General features: G+C 43.5%; 1 protein-coding gene across 5 annotated transcripts; it reads right to left on the bottom strand.

The window, feature by feature from the left end:
- Positions 1 to 2,225: 2,225 nt before the first annotated feature.
- Positions 2,226 to 11,026, bottom strand: LOC114843705 (butyrophilin subfamily 3 member A2-like). 5 transcript variants are annotated; one of them, XM_055513702.1, is made up of 14 exons: positions 10,895 to 11,013; positions 10,060 to 10,175; positions 9,710 to 9,907; positions 9,569 to 9,628; positions 9,124 to 9,417; positions 8,904 to 9,020; positions 8,689 to 8,753; positions 8,490 to 8,552; positions 8,263 to 8,367; positions 8,080 to 8,154; positions 3,877 to 3,975; positions 3,667 to 3,741; positions 3,295 to 3,370; positions 2,226 to 3,182 (listed from the first exon to the last, which is right to left on the bottom strand). In XM_055513702.1, the coding sequence occupies exons 1-14, from the start codon at positions 10,918 to 10,920 to the stop codon at positions 3,127 to 3,129; spliced, it is 1,425 nt and encodes a 474-aa protein (XP_055369677.1). In that variant the 5' UTR covers positions 10,921 to 11,013; the 3' UTR covers positions 2,226 to 3,126. The 5 variants fall into 5 exon arrangements, with proteins under 5 accessions (XP_055369677.1, XP_055369671.1, XP_055369664.1 ...); XM_055513696.1 differs by having other exon boundaries at positions 9,569 to 9,907; positions 10,060 to 10,120; positions 10,895 to 11,018; XM_055513689.1 differs by having other exon boundaries at positions 3,877 to 3,957; positions 9,569 to 9,907; positions 10,895 to 11,016.
- Positions 11,027 to 12,389: the final 1,363 nt, after the last annotated feature.

Raw genomic sequence — 12,389 nt, forward strand, 5'->3', positions numbered from 1 at the left:
TTCATTTTTGTCTCATGTCCTGTAGTAGTAGTGTAATGAAAAGCTTGGTTCAGCTGAAAGTGCTGAAAGTCACCTGGTGCCCCAACTTCAAGGAATAATACTGTTTCTGCAGTAATATTAAATTGTTATATATATATTATTTATATCACTTAAATCCACTGCGTATCTAAATACAGAAATATGAAGTCAGTCTGTTCATCTGTTTCATTCTGTGAAATTTCTGTGAAAAAAAGAACAAAACTTGAACAGCATCATTGTTCCCTTCTTAGAAAGGTTCTGTTTCCTGTTTGTTCCTGGACAAACAACTGTGACTCGGAGCCCCAAAGCCCCATTCCAGCATCCACCACCACCGGCTCCAAGGTCCCTCTGACAGCGTGGATCCATCGTAACCCGCATTATTAAACGGGTCCTCAGCCAATGCAGAACCTCGGCTGCAGGAAGAGGAAGTCCCGACCCACAGAGGCTCCATCTGTCAGTGCGACGCTGAGCCGCTGAGCAGCAGGACATGGAGGCTTCAGCTCTGTGCTTCAGACTGGGTGAGTGCTCATCCACCAGTTTGGTCCTTGTGTTCATGCAGGTGACGCTGATCACACACCTGTGATCCTTCTATGCAGTGATGGCTGCAGTCATTCTGCTGAGAACTCAGGCTCAGAACAGCTACAGTCACACACATGGTGAGAGAGCAGGTGAAGAAGCTCGATCCTTACATTCTAACTGCGGTGTAATTCAGATTCTGTTTTCTGTTCTGGGCTTTGTTTTCTCTGGTTCAAGGCTGGTTCTTCTTGGCATCCGTCCAAACAAACTGCAGTGCTTTGAATATGAGTCTGTGTCTTTTCACTGTGAAACCACTGATGGATCCACTAAACTGAGGGGAAGCAGAAACGCAGCTGAGTTCAATCCAACGTGTGAATCTCAGAAGACGTCAACAGGCTCAAGCTGCTCCTTCCCTCAACTCTATGAAGAATGAAGAATACTGGTGTGAGACTGGAGCTGGAGAGAGAAGCAGCTCCGTCAACATCACTGTCACTCGTAGGTTCACTGACATTATTAAAACCATCAGCACATGTTACGTATGTATGGCTAAAAATGGTCTTTGCCTTGTTGAGACTGATGGTTTATAAAAGGCATGAACGTTTACTGCTTCTTCATCGTTCTGTGAACCTGTGAACAGTCAGTTGAAGTGTAAAGTTCTGGCCTGATGATCCAGATTCTGTGGGTCCGTGTGACTCGTAACCATCAGTAACCTGGTTGTTGTGAGGAAACATTAAACATCACTTCCCCAGCTTCAGTCTGCTGTGTGTGTGTGTGTGTGTGTGTGTGTGTGTGTGTGTGTGTGTGTGTGTGTGTGTGTGTGTGTGTGTGTGCGTGTGTGTGTGTGTGTGTGTGTGCCCCCGTGACTCAGCTCCCATCATTTGTACCAACGTGTAAACGATCAGCCTGAGGAAGATTCAGTGTTTTCACTCCTTCTCCTGTTTCTTCTCAGTTTTTCTGCTTTTTAGACGTTCATTTCCTTCAAGGTCACAAACGGCATCAGACTCAGAGGAAGAACAAGGAGGTGAGTGATGTGGTGGAAATTTTCCATAAAGAAGTAGATGAGAGAGTTGTCCTTTTGTGCGATTTATTAAAATAATAAAGAAAGGATAAAATAAAAATAATGGGGAAAGCAAATAAAAAGCATGGATGTTGATCGTGCACATCAACAAACCAAAAACCAGCTGGGGAGATCAGTGCACACACCACGGAGGTGTGATGCAAAGAGCCCACGATCCTCAAGTTGCTTCTGCCTTTTAACCTTTTTCCCTGGACCTGGTGGAATCTCCTTATCACACGGTGGGTGAAGATGTTCATATTACACAGGGAATAAACAAGGCTACAGCCTTGGGTCTGGTGAGGCATCAGACAGAAAGGAGCCAGAGCCCAGGGTTAAAAGGCAGACTCAGGCCATGAACAATCGGTCACCTTGAGAGGGAGATAGATTGTCTGTCTGAGAATGCTCAGTTCTGGATCTAATCAACAAGTACAGAATGCATGGTCACTATGCAGAGTCAGAAATGAACCCAAAAGCATTAAAGTACAATTTTTCCATTACAAGTGACCATGTGACAGGTCGTCACCAACCTCTGCTGTGACTCCAACACACAGACGTTGTTTAGCATCATTCACCGTTTGGCTTCAGGTGTGAAAATAGAAACTCATGAAGGCTCCAACTATTCAGCTGAGTTGTTGGTCACAGTTTCACAGTATTTATTCCAGGTGGTTGAACAGTTTTACATCACTACGTTCACATATTTTATATTTTCCTTGTGTTTTGTTGATAAAGATGAGACAGATTCACACTGTGAGACTTATGCAACAGTGGTCACAACACAGAGACAGAGCAAAGGTTCATGCGCCTGGTTCTGATCTTCTTCAATGTTTTCATGTGGACTCATTAACGGACTGAATGTGACAGTCGAGCTTCATTATTCTCAGCGGCTGATTATTTTTACAGCCTCATTCTGCCCGCGTGGTTTTAAAGGGCGCAGACACTGAAGCGGAGCACAAAACCACACAGTTTGTGTGCTCGTGTTCATGTGTCATGGTGCTGTTTCTGTTCTGCAGATGAGAGCGAGGCTTCACGTGTGTCCACATGTTTTTATGATCAGCAGCAGTAAGACTCCGCCTTCGTCCGCCTCATTGGTTCTTTACATTAGTCCTCTTTGCCTCCTAAATGATCCGCCTCTGTGTTTTAAAGCAGCCATGACCTCATGTAAACGCTCATGTTCCCCAGAGGATGAATCCCACTACGCCAACGTTCAGGTGAGACTGTGCTCCTCATTTCATCAGAGGGTGACAGTCAGTGTTTGATCAGTCTTTCATATGTTTTCCATTAGTCCACAAAGAGCAGTGACGTCTGACAGGACGACAACGAGGAGACGTCTACGTTTGTATCGACTGTTTGACCTGTGGTCTCATCTCATAATAAATATCACATGAAGTAAATCCTGGAGGTCTGTGATGTCATTGATCGTTCCGTCTTCAGCCAGACGCTCGTGTCTGTGCACATCTGGTGGCTTCATATGCTGGAAATAAATACTCACAACAACCACTGTTTGACCAGTTTGACCTCAGTTTGTCTGCAGGACGTCAGATTCCTCTGAACCAGTGAATCACTGCTTGAAGATAAGACATCCAACCTGCTGCTCACGATCGGAAACAGGAAAAAGAAGCAAAACGTTCAGCGCTTCAATTAATGATGACAAACTAAGAGTTTGACAGGATGATTTTTACAGTGTCTCCATTGTTCATCTTCACCTTGCTCTGGTTCCTCCGACACGTGTAGTCGTTCTCCTTCAGAATCCGGTTGATCGTCCTCCCTCTTTTTCAGCTCCTTATGTGAAAACGACAACCTTTCCTTTAAAGCAGAGCTGCTAAAAACGAGTTTGTTGATGCAGCTTCTGCGTCTGCAAACAGCTGCAGTGTCTCATGTGACGCCTGACCTTTTTCACTAGTAGTTTGGCCTTAACAGATGTGGATCCTGACATTAGTATCGGAGTCATTGCTCTGTTTGTTTGATCGACACATCACATCATTTGGCTCAAACCTCAGATTATGACCTGTGTTTCATCTGTTTGCAGTCCTCAGTTACTGAGCAGAAGAAGAACACGTCAACATGAATGAACCAACCTCCTTCATCACACGCTGCTGGAGCTTCTCTTTCTCGTCCTGTAGCTGCTGCAGCTCACTTTGTTTCTGTTGAACCTGTTGAACAGTGACAGCGAAGCAACATGAGGAGAGTTAGTTATTTTACATGAGGCGATGATTGTTTGCAGCTGGTGTTAAAATGAAGCTTAAGTTGACGTTGACTTGATGATCATGTTGTCAAAGTGAAGGAACCTCTTTCCTCTTGGCGTCCAGCTCCTCTCTCAGCATCTGCATGATCCACTCACTTCCCTCCGGCCTCTGCTGATCCTGGACCTGTTTAGACGGCCACAACTGGCACATCAGTGAAATCAGAGGGTGACAGGACTTAGAATACAATACAATACAATACAATACAATACAATACAATACAATACAATACAATACAATACAATACAATACGATAGTTTAGCCTGTGTAAGCATGGATACAATGATATTGGATGGGTTCTTGGTGCAAACAGACACCACATTACAGTAGAAAAGAAATATCTCTCTATATATACTGTATATATTAAAGAGAGAGAGAGCGAGATTCTCATATTTGCTGTCTACACTTGACCACAGGTTACCTTAACTAGTATGTTTTTGCCTTAGTTACACAAACTAAGGTAAAACATGAACCTGAGGGAAGTCCATTTCTTGATTTCCCACCAGTGTCTGCAGGTTCCGGTCCATCATCCAATTTATTTTATCTAGGACACGGATCACTTCACATTTGATTTCCAACTGGTGAAAAAAGTGATGAGCAACGTTTGGTTCAGTGAACATTTCCTCTCGTCAGGCAGCTCCATCTCCAACATCCTTTCACCAATACATTCCCTCTCCCTCCTCTGCACACGTCCAAACCACCTCAGTCTGTGCTCTGACTTTGTTGCTAACAGGCAGCGTGAGCCGTCCTCTGATGAGCTGGTTCCTGGTTCTGTCCAACCTCATCACAGAACCTCAGCATCTTCATCTCTGCTCCACCTCTTCCTCACTGCTACCGTCTCTAACCCACAGAGCAGAGCTGAAATCACCACTGTCTTTACACCTTCCCTTTGAGTCTTGCTCACACTCTTCTTCTTCTTTCCTCCACCCGCTCCAACCCGCCTGCACTCTCCTCCACCTCTGTTCCACACTCATCATCACACTGAACTGTTAAACTGCTGCAGCTTCTGCACCTCAGCCCATGTACCTTCACTGTTCTACCTCTGGTTTAGACTCATGTATTCTGTCTTACTACAGCTTTCATGCCTCTTCTTTCCAGCAAACCTCCACCTCCAGCTGTTCCTCCACCTGCTCTCTCCTCACTGATCAAACATCATTGTCCAGATTCCAGTCTGACCTCGTCTGTCAGTCTGTGCATCAGCAAAGCAAACAAGAAGGGGCTCAGACCTGATCTTGGTGTATGAGCTTCACTTTGGTAAAGAAATGTGCACAGACAGTGAGGTCTCCTATTACCTGTTACCTATTAGTCCGTTAATTACTTCCTCTTTTACCTTTTTCCGCCTCTCTACACCCTCTCACCTCTTCTCCAGCACTAATACTTACCTCTCTACTGAGTCTGCAGTCCACTACTGCCCTCTGGTGGTTACACTGAACACCACACATATAACGTTCTCCTTTTTCAGAAACTTCAAACTAAAGCAAACATCTTACCTTAACACATAACGCTTTATCGCATCAACCACACAACTAATGAATGTAATTAAACTGGTACAGCTAAATAATGTTTACATTTTAACAAACCTTTCCATTCACATTTACCATGACATTTCAAAGGCTGACACACCATTTCCATCACCATCTTAAAGTTAAGTCTGTCAGGTTTTTAATGACTCTAGTTGATCTTAGCAGTCGTGTCTCCTGAGGAGTTGTGTTTGCACGTGCTTCAGAGTAAGAGTTTAACATTGTTCAGCTGATGATGTTGATTCAGCGCTTTCACATGCTCCTTCGTGCTCTGGTGCATTTTGTTCACTCTTCAGTGGACGTCTATTGTTTCTCCTGAGCACCTGTCCATCCTGTGTCTTCACTGAGTAAGATCACCTTCACTGCTCCCTGCATTTGCACCTTCAACCCTCACCTTGTCGTCCTTGAGCAGTGGTTCAAGACGTTTTGAGGATCTGTCATAAAACAACTTTTGCTTGAGCTTCATTTTCATGAACTTCTTCTCAAGCTTTGAATCCTGCTGCTTTTGTGTATAGGGTAAGTTAATTGCTATCAACAGCTTTCTTCAGAAGCTGCTTCAGGATGTGAACCCCTTTTCCTGCTTTTCCATTGGATTGTGGATACAGTGGACCTGAAGTGATGTGCAGGAAGTCGTACGTCTGTAACTCTTGTCGTTCTTTGCAGTTAAAACATGGGCCATTATCCATCACAACGAGCTTGGTACAGTTTGCCATGTCCTGTAAATATGGATTTAACATGTGTGATTACACAGTTTGCTGATGTGTTGGAGAGCAGCGCCATCTCTGGAGAGTTTGAACAGTGGTCAATGATCCCTTTCAGATGAAATAGATCCATTCCAACCTTTTCCCATGGTGCTTCAGCTAGCTCTGGATCAGCATTGGTTCTTTACTTTGTCTGCTCCTGTATTTCTGACACAGGACATATTTGCTGATCATCATGTCAGTGTCTTTGTTTATTCATGGCCAAAACACAGCTTCTCTAGTTCGTCTTTTGCATTTTTCCACACCTAAATAACCTCCCTCTGCACCACCATGCGGTGCTGTCTGGCTACACCCTCTCCCACCACCACTCTGCAGTCTCTAACCTCCCTCAAATGACCTCTTCTACATATGGTGTAGTCCACCTGCTCCTCCACTCATACGTCACTGTGTTCCTCTCTTTTCTGGAAGTAAGTGTTGACTACAGCCATTTCCATCCTCTTAGCGAAGTCCACCACCATCAGTCCTTCTGGGTTCCTTTCCTTTACACTGAACCTGCCCATCACCTCCTCATCACCTCTGTTCCTCTCACCAACATGTCCATTGAAGTCTGCTCCGACCACCACCCTCTCTCCTCTCTGTGACCTCATCAAACCCACTCCAGAATCTCTCCTTCTCTTCTCACTCACAGCTACTTGTGGAGCCGACCCACTGACTACATTCACCATCACCCCTTCCATTTCTAGCTTCAGGCTCATCACCCTGTGTGACACTCTTTTCACCTCTAGAACACTGTTCACAACCCCCGCCTTCAGGATTGACACCATGGTAGAACAGTGTATCCTCCTCCAACACTACATACTACCACACACAGTACGTCCACCTTCCTTCTCTCCATCATGTCTGACAGCTCTCTGCCTGTCATTGCACCAACGTTAAGAGTCCCTGTTCTCAAATCTAGGCTCCTGTCTTTCCTCTTCTTTCTCTGACCACAAACCCTTCTGCCTCCTGTCCTTCTTCCACAACCAGTTTCCACCAGCAGTGGTTCAGTTTCCACCAGCAAAGGAACCTACAGGTGCTCCAGTTCAACAGTATCACTGACTTCTATACTGGGCCTTGATCGATCCACTATGGAATTCCTATTCATGATTTGCGTGGTTGTTTTTGGCCGGTTTTACGCCAGATGCCCTTCTATTTATTTATTTATCCATTTATCTGGGTTTGGGGCTGAATCAAAGGTTACTGGCTTGCAACCCCTATGGCTGGATTGTGTTGAATATGCAGTAAAATAAACTGATTCTTTTGTTTTTGCACAGTGATTAAAACAATGACAGGTTTGATTTCTTCAGTATTAATAAATTCAGCTCTGGTTCATCTAATACCTTTAGGCGCTGGACCTGAACGTAGCCTGCCTGATCCCCTGGGGCCTCATCTGCTTTGTTTCTCCTCTGGTTGTTCAAACGGTTCTGTGGATTATCTGGATGCTAGTTCTGGGTCGTGACCTTCACTCTGTCCATACTTGGATCTGGGTGTGGTTCTGAACCTTGTGTTGGAAACAACCTGCACAAACTGTGACCGTAACACACTTCAGCGTTCCTGTCATCTTGATTCTCTTCCTGTTTCTTCCACAGATGGAACCAGGTCGTCTGTAGCCGCTGATCTTATCGTCACTCACTGTCTGGTTTGCTGGACTTGTCCACTCATGTTTTCCTGGGTCGGTTCTGCTGCAGCAGTTTTAAGAACAGTTTAGTTCATGTGACTGTTTACTGTTTTGTTCCCTTGAACCTTCTTGGATCTTGGATGTTATTATTGGATGTCCTGCCTTTTTTTTCTATAGTTAAGCTGTGTCTTGGCTTTTGATTCTTGCTGCTTTTTGACTGACTCTGCTTTGGACTTGTTATTGTTATTTACCACCCTGTTATTATAAAGTCAGTTATTATTATTATTATTGTCAGTGCTCATAGTGTTTTTATTTGACCATTCAATATAAACTGTGACCTCGCTCATTTACGTATACATAGTGTTTCTACCTGTTCCTTTTTGGTTTTTAGCTCCTCTCTCAGGGTCTTCACTCTCTTCTCAGGTTCCTCCCTCCTCTGCTGATCCTGGAGGATTTGTACAACAGAGACGTTACACACTGTCCCCTCAGTTACTGTGGGAAAGGAGCCAGGTTATGTTTGTGACAACATAAGAGCCAGTATGAGGGAATAAACCTCGTTGTTCCTCGTGTCCAGCTCTTTCTTCACACTTTGCAGAATCTTCTCTCTGTTCTCTTCCTCCTGCTGTAGCCGCTGCAGCTCAGTTTGTTTCTGTTGAACCTGGTAAAACAGGAAACTGTCCATTGGTTGTAATAGTAAGGCTTTGTTTATTCTGTCATCTTCTATCTATCTTTACTACTGTACAGATCTGGGTAAAGAGAATGTCATCTGGTGGAATCAACCTCATTGTTCTTGTTTTTCAGTTCATCTTTCAGGGTCTTTACTCTCTCTGTTTTCTCCCTCCTCTGCGACACAGGAAAAAAAATCAAGAGGTTTCCTTTAATTTTGACCCTAATTTTCTCGCCCAAAACCCCTGCTTTCACTCAAACATTCGATCCTGTTTGAGTTTTCTCTGAATCAGTTTCCTGTTTCTTCACTTACATGTTTAAAATGATCTATTATCTTCCTTTTCCCACAGTTTTCATCCCTCTCACATATTTTGCACCCTGTGAAAATTCAAGAGTAAAAGTCTTTTATTTAAATTAATTTCAGTTGATATTATTTGCACTTAATGTACATAAAGACTGTCCATTAAGATTCAGTCTATTAAATGTCCCAAGCTATAATTCAAGCTTTGTACTGAAATCAGGACTTACTGATTATGTTAAAAAACAGCAACAGAAGCAGAAGAATGAACAAGATGCAAACAGCAAAAGCAACGGATAAACCAACAGTAGCAGCAAATAAACTGGATGGGAAGTTAAAGAAATCATCTGAAAGAAAAAAACAGTGATACGTGACATTTAAATACATGTAGTCATCGATAAATTCACACCAACACGTGTTAGAAATGTTTTACACAATGAGACTCTCTACCTGTAACTTCAATGTGAGCCTCTGAGGTGTGGTTGATGGAGGTCTGCTGGACTCTGCATGTGTATCTGCTGCTGTGTCTCTTGTCCACAGTCACTCTGCTGCTGACAGTATAGAGGTCATCAGAACCTCTGACTGTCTCTGTAGGTCCAGCAGAGAGGAGCTTTCCCTCAGCGTCCAGCCACAGCAGCTCAGGCTCTGGGAACCAGCCTCCACTCCTACACTCCAGCACCACTCCACCTCTGTCTCTGTCGAGTCCTGATAAACTGATGACGGGGGATGAAACAGCGTCTGGTGCTGAGACAAAAGTTTAATCAATGTGACATATTTGTTTAAAAAATGTCTCCATCTGTTTGCACCTGTTGAATCTAAAGCTCAAAGATCCAGTGACATGAGAAGCTCCACGCTGCTCTAATGTAGAAGCTCCTATTATAAACTGTCCACTCACCAACAATGAGCGTAACCAGTGCCTGTTTGCTGAGTTTAGGAATGAAGCACCTGTAGGTTCCTCTGTCAGACAGTTCTACCTCAGAGAGCTTCAGGGACATGTTTCCCTCCTTCAGCTGATCAGAGAACATGGATGTTCTGCCTCTGTACGATGGATGGATGTCGTTGACCAACTCCTGACCAGATCGCCACACATACACAAACTGGTTCAGGTCAGGCCTCGTCCACTCCAACGCTGTCATATCAACATCCAGGGCAGGTTCAAGATGACACGGTAACGTGACATCATCACCAACTCGAGCTACTATTGGCTGAGAGGAACCAATCAGCTCAGAGTCACCTGTGAGGAAGTAAAGTTACTTTATTCGTTGTACTTCATCAACCTTGTTGTTTTTCCACTGGACAACTGAAACTTTACAATAACTGTACAAAGGATGAACTGTTTATCACCGTGTGAGAACAGTTTATGAACTGTGTGTTTATGTGAGTTACCGCTGCAGCAGCGAAGCAGAAGACAGAGAATCCAAACCCTGAGAGGAAACAGACGGGAGTTCTGTACATGAGGAAGATGATAAGTGTTGGTAGGTTGAGACAAATGAAGCCGTTCACTGAAAAACATACAAATCATTCAGCTGGCCTTGAAGCCAGTAGCCTCTTGATGTTCCACCATCTTTACTTTTCAGATGGTTTCATTTTCATGTTCTTATGTGGAATTATCTTTAACTTCAAAGACGCAAGGTCTCCATCTTGTTGAGGCTCAGAGCCAGAGCTCAAACACGTCACACTAAGAATGTGGCTGAGAAGCAGCTCAAATAGAAAGACCGGACTGAGTAACACCTGTGTTACTGCTCACGGAAGATGTTGCTGCCAAAGGCAATTAAACCAGTCAAAAATAGTTTCACTTACGGTTTCTAACGCCGTCTTCAAATTTTTACTTTTGACTTTTTCACCTTTTTTCACAACGGTTCTTTGTTCATAATTTAGTAACACTCATCACATTATTATAATTATCAGTTTAACCATTAGATGGTAAAAAGTAGCTTAGTGACTTGTTGTTGTCAGTCCATTCATTGAATGACCTTTACAACTTATCAAGTTTTTACATTAGTTTGCAGTTTTATACAAACAGATCTGGTTTTACTCAAATGGTTTTCATTCATTTCAATCATTTTAGCAGAAGTTGATGTCAAAGTAGTTGATTATCATGTTCAGATGACATGAAGCAGATCTTAACGCTGCTCTCTATTACAAACTCTCTAGTTGTAGTAACTTATGAGAGTCTAAGCTGTAGAACTTACAGAATAGTTACTGTAGGAAGACGACCTACCTGTGTTTGCATGATGACTTGATCATTGATGAGGCAACGTCTCCAGCTCGTTCGTTCTCATCTAACTTGTTCTACTTGTTGACACTGAACCCGTGTGCTGAAACGCTTCCTTCTGCTGGTAATAACCTGCCTGCCCACTAGTAACATGAAAGTATTACTAAAGCAGTAGTAGTAGAAGAAGCTCCACATGAACTATATATAGTTATACAACGATTTCTCCTTCCCCAGTCAGAGCAGCTGGTGCCGCCCAGGTCTAGAGGACTGTAGAAAAGCTTTGAAGGGTCACTTGAATGATCTTTTGCTGTCTTTGGACCAGCGGGATGGTGATTAAAACAGAAAAAAACATATTATACAGTTATTTATTTTTTCACTACACAAAGTGAGGGCGGCCGGTGGTGCAGTGGGTACAGTAGCACTGTCGCCTCACAGCAACCGGTCCACCCCGGGTGCCTCTCTGTGTGGAGTCTGCATGTTCTCCCCGTGTTCGCATGGGTTTTCTCCAGATTCTTCCTCCCACGGTCCAAAAACATGCGTTAGGTTCATTGGTCGCTGTGTGTGTGAGTGTGTGTGAATGGGTGTCTGTCTGTCCCTGCGATGGACTGGCGACCTGTCCAGGATGTACCCTGCCTCTCGATGTCTGTTTTCTGTTCAACAAATAGGATTTAAACCATCCCAATGCTGTTCCTTTAATCCTGATTCTATGTTCTAGTGTCTGTAATAGAATGTTATGATCAATTGTATCAAATGCAGCACTAAGATCTAACAGGACAAGGACAGAAACTAGACCATTATCCGAAGCTAATAGAAGATCATTAGTGACTCTAACCAGAGCTGTTTCTGTGCTATGTTTTCTAAATCCTGACTGAAAAACTTCGTACAGGTTATTCCCACTAAGGTGGTCAGATAATTGTTTAGCCACGATTTCTTCCAGAATCTTGGAAATAAAGGGTAAATTTGAAATGGGCCTGTAGTTGGGTAGTTGTCCAGGGTCAAGGGTTGGTTTTTTCAATAGAGGTTTGACCACAGCCACCTTAAAAGCCTGTGGTACATAGCCTAGTTGTAAAGATTGGTTGATTTGATTTAATATGGACGAGCTGTTGTGACTGGGCTCCACGCCTCCAGGGGCAGCCTGGTTTCACCCTTTGGTTTTGTGTCCTTGTTTCTGTTTCCTGTAATTAGTTTGATCTGGTTCACCTGTCTTGTCTTGTATTTAAGACCTCAGTTTGTGCACAGTCTTTGTTGGTGCATTACATGTGACATGTTACCATGTCATTGTGCGCTCTGTCCACGTTTGTGTGTTTGTTCATGGATTGTGTTAGGTACTGTTGTTTGCATGTTTAGTGTTCTTAGTATGGTTTATTTAGTTTCCTGCTCAGCAGTGATCTTCAGTTGACCAGTGAGTACTTCTGTTAGTTTTGTGCTATTTAGGTTTTGATCTCAGATACAGTTTGCATGTTTTGTGTTTTGTGTTTTTAGGATGGTCATTTAGATTCCT

Source organism: Betta splendens, chromosome 2, assembly GCF_900634795.4.
Source record: "Betta splendens chromosome 2, fBetSpl5.4, whole genome shotgun sequence".
Classification (NCBI taxonomy): domain Eukaryota; kingdom Metazoa; phylum Chordata; class Actinopteri; order Anabantiformes; family Osphronemidae; genus Betta; species Betta splendens.